At 42.5% G+C, this 12,978-nt stretch overlaps 1 protein-coding gene across 1 annotated transcript in view; it reads left to right on the forward strand.

Annotated features, from left to right (window-relative positions):
• The window catches only part of LOC311239407 (disabled homolog 1-like), a gene marked incomplete at both ends in the record, with an annotated part of 78,336 nt that overhangs the window by 62,456 nt on the left and 2,902 nt on the right, over positions 1-12,978 (forward strand). Inside the window, 5 exons of the mRNA XM_084327711.1 lie at positions 4,787-4,825; positions 7,105-7,167; positions 8,734-8,793; positions 11,465-11,512; positions 12,473-12,590. Of these exons, the coding sequence (XP_084183837.1) occupies positions 4,787-4,825; positions 7,105-7,167; positions 8,734-8,793; positions 11,465-11,512; positions 12,473-12,590 (328 nt within the window). The remainder of the gene's footprint in view (positions 1-4,786; positions 4,826-7,104; positions 7,168-8,733; positions 8,794-11,464; positions 11,513-12,472; positions 12,591-12,978) is intronic.

A 12,978-nucleotide genomic window follows, 5' to 3' on the forward strand; every position in this document is an offset into this window, starting at 1 on the left:
GGTGGGGATCGGGCGTTGTGGACAGCGACTCCTTGGTTGGTTGGTGCGCCTGCGCAGTAGAATCAGGAAGTGTCGGGGGCAGCGTGAGCCTCCCACGCGTTACTCCTCGCCACTGAGAGATCGAGCTGCGCAGGTGAAAAGATGCGACTGCTGTTACCTCAAGTACCGGAGGGGACTTGTGCTATGTATGACTACAATATGACTACAATGGTTTCATGACGGCTTCCTGTCCTCGCCGGAAGTGCGTCGGATACCTAAGTTAACTTAACGTTAAATGTTCAACAACAGAACAGATTGCTGCTAATTAAACACTTCATGGAAACGGAGGAACGCTAACGTTATGTCGAGTTCATACGTGTAGTGTAGTATGAACTCGACATAACATTAACATTACTCCGTGTCCACTCTTGCGTCGCAGATGGATGGTACACTATGTTAGCTCCGTAGCTAATCCGCTCATAGACCAATTTAGCAGTACTGTTAACGTCGGAGCTTATCAATACTCCTGGGTTTTGGGGGGCATCCCTAGCACTGAACCACCGCCTCTCTGGCTAGGTGTGTGCGCTTGCGTGCGTGTATGTGCGTGTAGATGACGTAATTTGGGCAAGTGTGTGTGTGACTGACTTTTTTTTCTGCAAGAGGGAGAGGAAAGCATTTAGCACTGCGCTTGTAAGTCTCATCTCAGCCGCGGCGGCCTCCAACGCGAGGGCAAAACATCACGATATCCACGATACGTTTAAAAAGTGTATCGTTAATGAACTGTACCCGATATTTATATAATATCGTCATATCGCCCCCCAGCCCTAGTTCACTCACGTGCTATTTTGAGGTGCTGTTTGTGGGAGGACTTTTATACGTTTAACCCTTTCACTACCACACTACCAAATGGTTAACCCTTTCACTGCGACAATACAGAAGGTTAACCCTTTCACTACCACACGACAGATGGTTAACCCTTTCACTACCTTCTGTGGTGTGGTAGTGGAAGGGTTACCAGCCTAATTCAGAGATCTTCAAAAAACACTTCGGCATGAGGACACGCAAACATTCAGTTTCCAGGTCACAGAGGTGTTACTGTAACCATTCAGCAGGGGGCACTGTGGGCCTTTAGTGCCAACGCTCTGTTCAATTAGATAAATGCCGGTGTTTTGCAGTGCTAAACCTATATTAAATATTATAGCTATGGATCTAATAACGCTGTCGATTGTCAGTTAGTTTCTTCCGGTCAACATGCAAAAAACAGATTTCATCAATACATTTCCGTTTTATACCGTGGTGAATACGAGCATAGTTCCAGAGCGATTCTGTGTAATCCCAGGGAACGCAGCCAAAACAGCCCTTATCTGCATTTCACTATTTATCGTGCCATTTCTCGCTTGATATACGCTACACAGTACATTACAGACACACGCTGCAATTGCGGCGGAAAAACTCATCGGATCGACGCAAGATTGGTAACATATAGTCCTTACCTTGTATCTGATGTACTGCAAAAACAATAATCCAATTATCTGATCGCCATTCCAAATTTTCATCACAATCGTTTGTCCAACGTTATCCAGCATTGCAGATGATCTGGCGGGCGGGGACCCTCATCGAGGGAACTGTGGTGACCGCTTGTCTTGCCGGAGTGTTCAGACCCTGCCCCCACGCCACAGCTCGCTAGGGATGGGAATTGATAGGATTTTATCGATACGATGCCATTATCGATTCTGCTTATCGATTCGATTCTTTATCGATTCCCTTATCGATACCTGATAAATTTATAATTTAAATAAATAAATTGGAAATGCAACAGAACTACATTTACATTTAGTCATTTAGCTGACGCTTTTATCCAAAGCGACTTACAAGTTCTGTACGACAAGCCATCAGGAAGGGCACAACTCTATCAGCTGAGCAACTATGTTCATCAAAGTGTTGAGTGCTACAGTGTAGGTTAGTTTATTAGGACAAGTGCATGACAGTACGGTTAGTTAGGGTTAGATATATTTTTTTTTATTCAGATAATGGTTGAAGAAGTGCGTCTTTAGTCGACGGCGAAAGATTGGATGGGTTTCGGCTGTCCTAACTGGGGTGGGTAGTTCATTCCACCATTGTGGGGCAAGGACTGAGAATAGGCGACTTCTCTTTGATGACCCTCCCGGAGCTTGGATAGGAGTAGGTCTGAGGCGGCCAGAAGATGCAGAGCGTAGGGGTCTAAGCTGGTTAGAATAACAACATGCAACTTGACATTTCTGATTGTCATTTATTGTTGAGCCCCCATGTCAGAAAAATACAAAAACTGTAAAAAATAAAACATTAACTATAGCCTACACTTAAATAAAATAATGTATTTGAGATTCTCTTAAAATGTATTTATTTTTTTATTCTTAAACTAATTTAATCTATTGAATAACAGGTCGTTATTCCTCTGACTTCTGTCTCTCACACACACACACACACACATATTATATGTGAACTAAAGAGTACACGGTTTACACAACAGCCCCCACCTGCTGTTTTATTGTATTTGTACCTGTACTATCCGCTGTCAGCTGTTTATCTCTCTTTGTGAGCTTGATTAAATAGCGTTAGCTCACGTTAGCTAGCGTTAGCTCCGCGGCTAATTTTAGCTCACCCTGAACTAAATCAATGACTAGGTTCTAAAGCATTCAAGTAGTTTTCACTGCACATAGAAGTAGCCAAACAGCGGGAGCATTTCGGGAGCATATTACCAAAACCCAGGCAATTTCGAGCCCTTAAGGAATGAAATAGAGTCTGCCATGGCTACATGCTAACGCTAACTTTATTGCGCAACTGTAGGAAAAACCTGGCAGCGATAAGGGAATCGAAAGTCACAGGAGCCACACGGTTCCAGGCATCGGCCAATTAGGAACCGGTTCCCAACCGGTTTTCGATTCCCATCCCTACAGCTCGCCCAAGAAAACAAACCACATCGTTTCAAATGGAGTGCAATAGCGGCCGCAAGGCGTTAGGCGGCGTATTGGCCGTTTGCGATCTCAGACACATTCAGGACAGCATGCACAAGGTGCCTCGATGGATTATGAATGGCAATAGCGAATAAAAGAAATAACGAAACAGAAACGTAGATCTACGTTTCTGGAACTCAACGGTCGGGCCACAGAAACGTAGATCTATGTGAACGGCACCCAATGTGTTAAGGACGGAGGAATGTACCCCAGTCCTCCTCCCTCATCTCTTCTTCTTCCTCCATCCTCCTTGTTCTCCTTTCACTGTTCAACACAGTTTAACCTCCCCTCCCCCGCTGCGGTGAGATCACCCTGCAAAACTGTAGCCGGTAGACGAGGCGCTGCTCACTGACGTTGAAAATGTTGTCGCTCTCATGCGTCATCTTCTTCTTCTTCTCATGTGTCATCTTCTTCTTCACTGGTTTCTTTGTAGAATATGTAAAGACTTTTTGTTGTAGACTTTTTGTTAGCAGAGTATAGCAGGTTTTTTATGCGCATACACGGCACAGTGGTTAGCACTGTTGCCTCACAGCAAGAAGGTCTGGGTTCGAACCCGGGTGGAAGGCCATTCCGCGTGGAGTTTGTGTGGGTTTCCTCCTGGTACTCTGGTTTCCTCCCGCACCATAAAGACATACATTGCGGCTGGAGTTGGTCCCCGGATGCCGGACTGTGGCTGCCCACTGCTGCTAACTAGTTATGTACTATGCTATCCCTATACTACTACCTACTATGCTAATATGTCTATACTACTATGCACTCAGAGTGTAAAACTCAAGTTCAACACTGTTCAACAATACCACGTATCCTTAGTTTCCAGAGATGTACCCCTCCTGCTAAACGTTTTGCTCACTCGAGGTATGAATGGAAAGGGTGTCCATGTGTGTGTGTGTGTGTGTGTATGTGTGCAGTGGTGGAAGAAGTACACAGTTCATTTACTTAAGTAAAAGTAGAAATACCCAGATAAAGTACTCCCGTAAAAGGCAAATTTGAAATTAATTTGAAATTGTACGTAATGTATTTGATATTGAATCTACTTACTGTAAGTATCATAAGTAAAAATACATATTTTATATGACATTCTTGTATATTACATTATACAACAGTTAGTCCCAAGAGCTGAATGAAATATTTCAATGGATAATGACGGAAATTAATTCAAGTAAAATACTTGTCGTTTCCTGATTAAAAAAACAGGGCATGCTTTTAATATAGGACATGAGGGCGGCTAGGTGGTGTAGTGGGCAAGGCGCTCGCCACCAATGCAGGAGACGCTGGGTTCGAGCCCAGCTCTCCGCATTGCTATCAGCTTGGCTGGTCGTTCATACTACTGTAACACAATTGGCAGTGTTAGGGGGTGGGAAAGCTGATGGGTGGGGATCGGACGTTGTGGACAGCGACTCCTACAGGTCAGTTGGTGCGCCTGCGCAGCAGAATCAGGAAGCGACGAGGGCGGCGTGTCCCTCCCACGCAGACCCCCGCCGCTGAGAGATCGCGCTGTGCAGGTGAAAAGATGCGACGGCTGCTTCCTCGAGTACCGGAGGGGACACGTGATGCAAGGCTTTGTCCACATTGCAGCCGGCTTGAGAATGGGAGAAAAAAGTAGATCAAAAAAAATATATAGGACATGAAATGCTGTTTTTGCTCTCTTTCCACATTGCTTTTTTATTGTCTAATTAGACAGTAAATTGGTTATTCAGTCAGATATCCACATGGGATATCTCTCTCTGCTTTGTTCTTGTGCTTGTGCTCTGGTTTCCCTGTGATGTACTGTGTGTGTAATGTATAAACATGCCTTCTTCCCCATCACCACTCAGACCATTCTGGAAGACGAAGTGGATGACCCAGTCTATCAGGTACGTCACTATCTAGGACTAAAGAGGAAGGAGATGTCAAGAGAGTATCATAGTACAGGAAGCTTTCGAATGTCAACAAATTCATGGGACCAGTGTGACCGGTAGCTGTGGGATGCTTTTGAACCACTGAAATTTATTGAATAGGAGCAAACTAGTTTAATGACTAGTTTGTTTACTAGCTTAGCTAATATACATTTTGATGTTAGAGTTTCTGTGTCATTGACTCTCATTCATTCCAGCTGCGATTCTGGTCCCATGTAGAGGAATACTCATAATAAATGCAACAAACTGTGGCATACATAGCAACTAGGGGTGTAACGGTACACAAAAACCACGGTACGGTACGTACCTCGGTTTTGAAGTCAAGGTTCGGTAAAGTTTGGCTTTCCATGTTCCACTCAGGGGCGATGTAGTGTGCAGTAACTAATTGTACTTGTAGGGCTGTCAACGAATATTCTATATTGAAATGAATAATCGACTTGTAATTTTTTTTAGATTGTGAAAAAAACAGCCCCCGGTGGGCGGTCGTTAGTGGTTAACATACACATTCGGTACACTACACAGCCATTTGGTACGGTACACACTGAAACGGTTCGGTTCTGTACGGATACGTGTAGTACGTGTACCTTTACACCCCTAATAGCAACCGTTGTCATCTCCTTTCAATAGTGCTTCTAGGTCGCCAAAACAAACACACAGCCGACCACAACTTTATACCAATTAAACACAGCGCCAACCTTGATGCTTTATATCGATTTTACTGGCGCTGTTTTCACTTGTGATTATAAGTCTCAACGCCTGGAATCTGAAACAATTAATCCTAAATGCAAATATCTTCTCTCCAGTCACCGATCTGCTTGAATTAATGATTCATGATATTTCACCATTCTCAGTAATATGCAGTAGATCATCCCAGTAGACGGTTTTGTTCAACCATTCGACTCCCATTTTGCCAGTGCAATGTTGTTAAACCATATTTTTTAAGTTGATCTGTGTCAATGTTCTGATTTCAAAGACATGCCCTCCTGACTGGTTGTTATCCCCCCCCCCCCCCCCCCCCTCTCGCTCCTTTGCATTTGGCTGAACCTCTGATTTGCTATTTGTTTGCTCACACTGAATACAGACAACTCTAACTCTCTAACTCTGAATACTACAGTATGTTCAGTGGTAACACACCCCGAAAAACTTCCAAAATCACCTCCGTTATTCTTTGCTCTTTTCTTGCAAGTACAGTAAGTTATGTGTATTTTTATTTTTTTTATTAGAATTTTTTTATATATAAATTATATAATTTACTTTTTGATTATGTTGATGTTGACGACAAACAAATCCATTTTACTTGGGGTGGCAGATTTTTCCAATTGAGACTCAAATACATGTGTCCATCATAGATAGATTTTTGGCACATCTGAAGGTTCAAAACTGTAGCACCCCATATTATTGTACAGAAATTACATAATTGCTGTGTAATAACAGGCAATATCTGGTAATGAAAAGTAATTATTTCTAATTATGGATCAGTCCTCTCTCGGGTAAGCCTACTGTACCTGAGAAAGCTCTCATCCACACATCTGAAACCCCGCCCAATTTACTTGATCCTCCAATCACAGCTGTTGCTTCCCTTGGACAAACTTTATCCAAGTGAAGAGGTTGGGATTGGATGATCGAGAAAAGAGGGCGGGGCTTTGAGTGAGGTCAATTGCAAATAATTTCTTGTCATTGCCGAGTAGTTAAGCTATTTCTACATTATTACACAGTAATTACCCTGTAGTTTTGTGTACTATGATATGAAGGGCTATGAGTCAGGAGTCTGACCTCTTTGTCTACCTTCAGCTGTACTGCCCGATTTTTTATACCTGTGTTCTTTCCTCTTCCCACCTCATCACTCTCTCTCTTTCTCTCTATTCTCTTTACCTTCATCAATTTGATGCCCCTCATCTCCCCTTTTCTTCTTTGTATTCTCTATCTCTATTTCTTTCTTCCTCTCTCACTGTTTTCTCCTTTAAAATATCCATTCTATCCCTCTCTCTCTCTCTCTGTCTCGTTCTCTCTCTCTCTCTCTCTCTCTCTGTCTCGTTCTCTCTCTCTGTGTCTCGTTCTCTCTCTGTGTCTCGTTCTCTCTCTCTCTCGCTCTCTCTCTATCTATCTCTATCCCTCTCTCTCTCTCTCTCTCTCTGTCTACCATGCCAAATATCGCTTTCATATTTCTTATACCTGTCCCATTCTCTACGTCATTATTCTCACCCCTCCTTGCCTTGCCTACTACTTCTGTTCTGTAGTACATTGTGTTTGAGGCCGGACACGAGCCCCTCCGTGGCCAATCAGAGGAGAGCGTTTATCAGGTACAAAGCCAAGCTCCGCCCACTTCCTCCCCTTCTTCATACCCTAGGTCACAGGAGTAGCAGTAATAATAATAATAATAATAATAATAATAATAATAATAATAATAATAATAATAATAATAATAATAATAATAATAATAATAATAATAATAATAATAATAATAATAATAATAATAATAATAATAATAATAATAATAATAATAATAATAATAATAATATAATAATAATAATAATAATAATAATAATAATAATAATAATAATAATAATAATAATGATAATAATAACTATATAATCAAAATATGTATAAGGCTCTATATATATTTTTTTATATATATATATATATGGCACTACTGTATCTAATAATATATTTGTATAGGGCTTTTCTGAACAAAGTTACAAAGCTATAGATCAAAATACAAATAATTATTAGTAAAAATCTGATGCTCAATTGTAAATCATCCTTGTAAGATTTCTGCTGGTTTTACAATTTCTGCTATTGCACCCTGGATGGAAAGGCCATAAAAATTCCAATAATAAAAAAATTAATAAAATAAACATGTTGCTGTTATATATCACAGAAAGCTCTGTTGGTGTTAGATGTTGCAGGAACGAGGCAGGCGGCTTATGTAAATGATGACAGGTCTCGTATCAAGTCACCAGTAGGTGCTACAGAGTCAAGGTCAGTTCAGACAGGATAACTCACACAAAGCCTATATGGTTGAGCTCCTTTTAGATATAAACAGCTTTGACCTTTTGCTTCAGCCCATTCAAGGCACCAACGCAGGACACAAGGGACCTGTCGTGTGGATTAATACAACCTCCCGCCTCTCGCCTCTCGCCTCTCTCTCTCTCTCTCTCTCTCTCTCTCTCTCTCTCTCTCTCTCTCTCTCTCTCTCTCTCTCTCTCTCTCTCACACCCTCCTCTCCTCTCTGTATCCCTCGCTTCTCTGAAGATGAAAGATGCAGAGAGAGATTAATCACTTGCCATGCCATTTGATCTCGGAATGAAACAAGATCAATAGACTTGAAGAAAACGTAACCGAAAGCCAAGTCAGCCAGTCGAAAGAGAGAGAGGGGAGAGAGCGAGGGAGAGAGAAAGAGAGCATGTGATAGATTGATGACTATGCTTAATAGATAAATGTGAGGGAAATATACAAAGGAGAGGATACCTGAGACACTATCTTGTTGTCAGGTTGCACAGCCGTGAGCCACTAGTTGAGATGTACATTTGAGAATAACAATGTTTTTCTTTTTATGCCAAAAGAACCAGCACACGCAATCTTCAAGCATTGTTTAAAATCAATATTGATTTAAGCAGAATTGATTTCAGGGCACAACTGTAGGATTAGCATAACGCTATCGCCTGCCTAAAAGACCACAACAAATCTTAAAAAAAAAAAACATTTGTATGGACTAAATTAAAAAGGATGGAGTTTTTCTAGCTCAGTAGAAATGGTTCAGTCTCTGTAAGCTCCTATTTTTAAATACCCAGCCTATAATAAAATAAAAAAGGGAAAAACGTTTTGTTTGCTCACTGACTCTCCATTTGAATCGACCTCCAATCCAGGTCCCAACCACTCAGCAGAAGGAAGGGATCTATGACGTCCCAAAGCGGCATTTCATGACTGTAGGTGTTTTTGTTTTTATTTTTATGTTTTATTTTTTATTTGTCCTACTGGCAAATCTCTCTCTGAGGCCCTCTTTGAAGGAAATGCCTATAGCCCCCCCCCCCCCAATGTCTCCCCAACGTCCACAATGTCCAATTACAATGTATTGTCCTGCTACTGTGTACAACGTGTAATCTCCTGTTAGCAGAGAGAAACCTATTCATGAAATTGGCTTTGCGTAGATATTTGCCATTCATATAATTCAGGCTATCGTCGGTGCTCTTAGAAGTGCAGTAGTCATTCCCTACGGGCCCCTTCAGTAGATTCCTCAGTCAGAGAATAGAGAACGGCCAGGGGTCTGGGTCTGCAGACTGTTCGCAGGGGCTTCTTTTGATGCCGATGAAACAAAGCTATATCAGTCATGCCCGTCCCGCTCAAAGAGATAAGACTAATTGATTGGTCGGCCAAAGTCAGACGTGTCACCAATTTCACAGAACATTAGCAGCCGGTGGCCATCTCGTTCAAATTCAAATCCCGAGAAGAATTTGAACGTGACACGACCAGATAGACTAAGACACAAAATCAGTTCATTGTAGGGATGTCCGATATTATCGGCCTACCGATATTATCGGCCGATATCGGCAGTAAAATGTGATATCGGAAAATATCGGTATGGGTTTTCAAAATATTTTTATTTATTTTTTACATTTCTATAGAAATTATGTCCGATATAATCGGCCTACCGATATTATCGGCCGATATCGGCATTAAAATGTGATATCGGTTGATATCGGTATCGTAAATTAAGAGTTGGACAATATCGGTATATCGGTATCTGTAAAAAAGCCAATATCGAGCATCCCTAGTTCATTGTGGTGTTTTTTTTATTTATACATTTTTTGGCTGGTCCAATTTGAAGTGGTACGTAATGTTGTAACGGACAGAATAAGCGGTTGGCGGATCCATCTTCCTCAGAGGCCAAAACGAGAGGTTTTTTCCGGGGAGTCTGTGTCTGTTTGGTTGACCTGCATGCAGTGTAGTCACAGCCACCTTCAGTAGAAGCCACAGAAGACTCGTAAAAAACTGTACCGTAATGGGCAGCAATATATTTTGTACAGCAAATTTGATTTCTCTTCAGATACCAGAGAACCAAATGGATTTTTTTTGTTTTCGTTTCAGCAACGTAAAATATGTCTCTCTCCATCCTGGTAGATTTGATGAGTTCTTCTCCATTAAGCAGCAACGTCCCATCTCCCCCAAATCATAAATCAAAAACATTTATTCAAGCCTTATTTGTCAAACAGAGAAATATTCCCCAAACAACTTCTGAAAACAGCCCTGGAAAAGAGCCTTTCTCCCGGCTGTTTGTTGTTGCATTTTGTTGCTCAGCATATCAAATAGATAGACTGTATTGGACCCCACTATCTCACCCAAACAGCCCATCCCAGAATAAGTAGCCGCGCTTCCATATCTCCTAAGTGTTACTGCTTGTCTGTTCATTCAGTTGGAGCATTTTTTTTTGTTGAGAGGCTCGAGCTCCCCTGACGTGTGTCAATGCCTGCGGGGAGGAACTCTCGTGTTAAAAACCTGTATGCATCGCTTTACCTGTTCCCAACTCAGGTTCCTCCTGTATCCGTTTAACAGATTTACCCTGCAAAGTGTAAGAAACATTATGTCCTCGGTTTTTTGTAAAAGAGGACATAAACAATGTTACCCCCTTCCCTCCCTCCTCAGCAACGACAACTGATTGCTGTATTTTCCGCCTCATTTCCATAATTTGTTTCTGATGTTCTCGTGTTTGTCGGTTTGTACATACGCGTGTATGTTTATTTAGAGCATGCGGATTCTCTGTGTGTGTTCTCTGTGTTGTTGTTGTTGTTGTTTTTGTCTTCTCTGCTTTATGTGCGATGATTCATTGTCTGCTTGTGCATGGCCCCCAGGGACCGTAACCTACCGCTACATTTCACGCAACTTACCCATTTCGATAGTCTCTCAGGAGCCCTGGCATCCATCCTTCCTCCCTCTCCGTAGAGTAGCGGGAGAGGAGAGGAGAGGGCACTGAAAGCAGGGGTCACGTCTGCCCACGGGGGAAGGTGGCCTCATTGTCTCGGTCTAGTGGTTCCAGGAGCTTCTTCCCTTCCTCTATATCCCTCCAACTCAATGGGAGTGGAAACACAACGCTCCATGTAGACGCCTGTTCGCGGGGCGGAATCAGCATGATAATGCCTCTCAAGGACCCTCCTCCTGATTGGCAGACAAGAGAATATCTAATCAGGGTCTTGTTTCATTGGACCGAATTGCCTTTTACCCATCCAATTATTGTGAGCCGTGAGAGATTCATTTTAGATCCATTTTCTGATAATGAAAACGGGAGGGGGGGGGGGGGTCGCTTTTTCTTGCGCAGTCCAACCAGTGCAATTGGCTTTTGTTAATAATATTAGATTCACCCACCTACGAACCCACCCGGCCCACGCAACACACTGCACCTTATCTGGACATGAATCTCAACTGTCCTGAGTGAACAAATCTGGTGCAGTCCTGTCATGAAATACATCACCTTTTTCTCTCTCTCTCTCTCTCTCTCTCTCTCTCTCTCTCTCTCTCTCTCTCTCTATCTCTCTCTCTCTCTCTCTCTCTCTCTCTCTCTCTCTATCTCTCTCTCTCTCCTTCATCCCTCGGTTCTGTTCACAGAATATCAACCACTTTGATCTGTTCGGTGACATGTCCACCCCTCCCTCAGTAAGTGCTGCAGATACCAAACACATGCACACACACGCACGCACGCACACACACACACACACACACACACACACACACACACACACACACACACACACACACACACACACACACACACACACACACACACACACAAGTGTAAGTATGTACTGTGATGATAACATCCTTGGGTTCATATAATTGCCTCAAGACTGCAACTTGTTATACACCTACGGTAGCTACATACATAGCACTCTTTTAAACGTGACTGTATAGACATTCAAACATGTCATATCTCGTGTCTTAATGGAAATAGGCGACTGCATTTGATATTGATTGATTGATTGATTGAAAAGTTTATTAACAGATTGCAGAATGGGTACAGTACAGTACAGCTCAATACATACAATTGTTAAGGGGATGCAGACCAGAGAAAGACTTTCGTCTTGTTTACATCAGGGTCCCCCATTTTCAATTCATCATAACATATATGACATACATGACATACAGATAGACAGTACTGCTACATCTATACAGTTATGACATATCAGATTTGCAAACTACAGTACTGTTTGTGATACAGAAGTGTCCAGAAAAAGAGTGTATATACATTTGGCGTAGAAACTACATTGGAGGAGGTTGGGTGGGTGGGGTGGGGTTGGGTGGGTGGGTGAGGGCTGTACATTGGAGGTGGGGGGGGGGGGGGGGGTGGGTAGGGGACACACACATTTTACACTGTACATTGGAATACTGACAAAGCCTTACTTGGTCATATTACTGTTATGTCTGTAATATGTGTAATAATTATGTAATATTGTGGATGGGAGTGGGTGTATCGGTAGCAGTGACAACAGAAACAGGGATACGAATCGAAGTTGTGACTGAAAGTACTGTGGTTGGATCGTTTTCGGGTGACTTTGACTGTGGTCACACCTGTGTGTGTGTGTGTGTGTGTTTGTTTCGCTGCACCTCTCCTCCCAGATGCCCCCGTCACCTGCCAACACACTAGACCCCAGCAGGATCCACCGACAGCAGCAGCAGCAGCAGCAACACCCCGCTGAGATGTACGCCCCCTTCAGCCCCACCTCTGTGCCCTCAGGTAGCTCACGTAGGACCAATTGTGTTGGCTTAACATAAAAGGATAGAGTTCTTTTTTGCAAATTACTTTCTTTCACTTTCAGCTAGTCATAATCTTGTGTGGGGGGTATTTCTTCTTATCTCGTGCACAAACAGTACGAGCAGTAAAGTCGTTCAATGAATCTGTGCCTCGGCAACTATCAATTTTCTATATAAACTACCGGTAGCCATCAAATATTTTAATGAACATGGTTACCACAAAGTAACATTAATATAGCAACACAAGTCTGTTAGTCTTGTACAGTAGGATGTATTTACCCATCTCTCCTTCCTTCTCCCACTCTCTGTTATCACTTCCTCCTACTGCGTTCCCTCTACTTCTCCTCTTCTTCCTTTTCCTCTTCCACCCC

The sequence above is a fragment of the Notolepis coatsorum genome (assembly GCF_963971535.1).
Source record: "Notolepis coatsorum genome assembly, chromosome: 13".
Taxonomy (NCBI): domain Eukaryota; kingdom Metazoa; phylum Chordata; class Actinopteri; order Aulopiformes; family Paralepididae; genus Notolepis; species Notolepis coatsorum.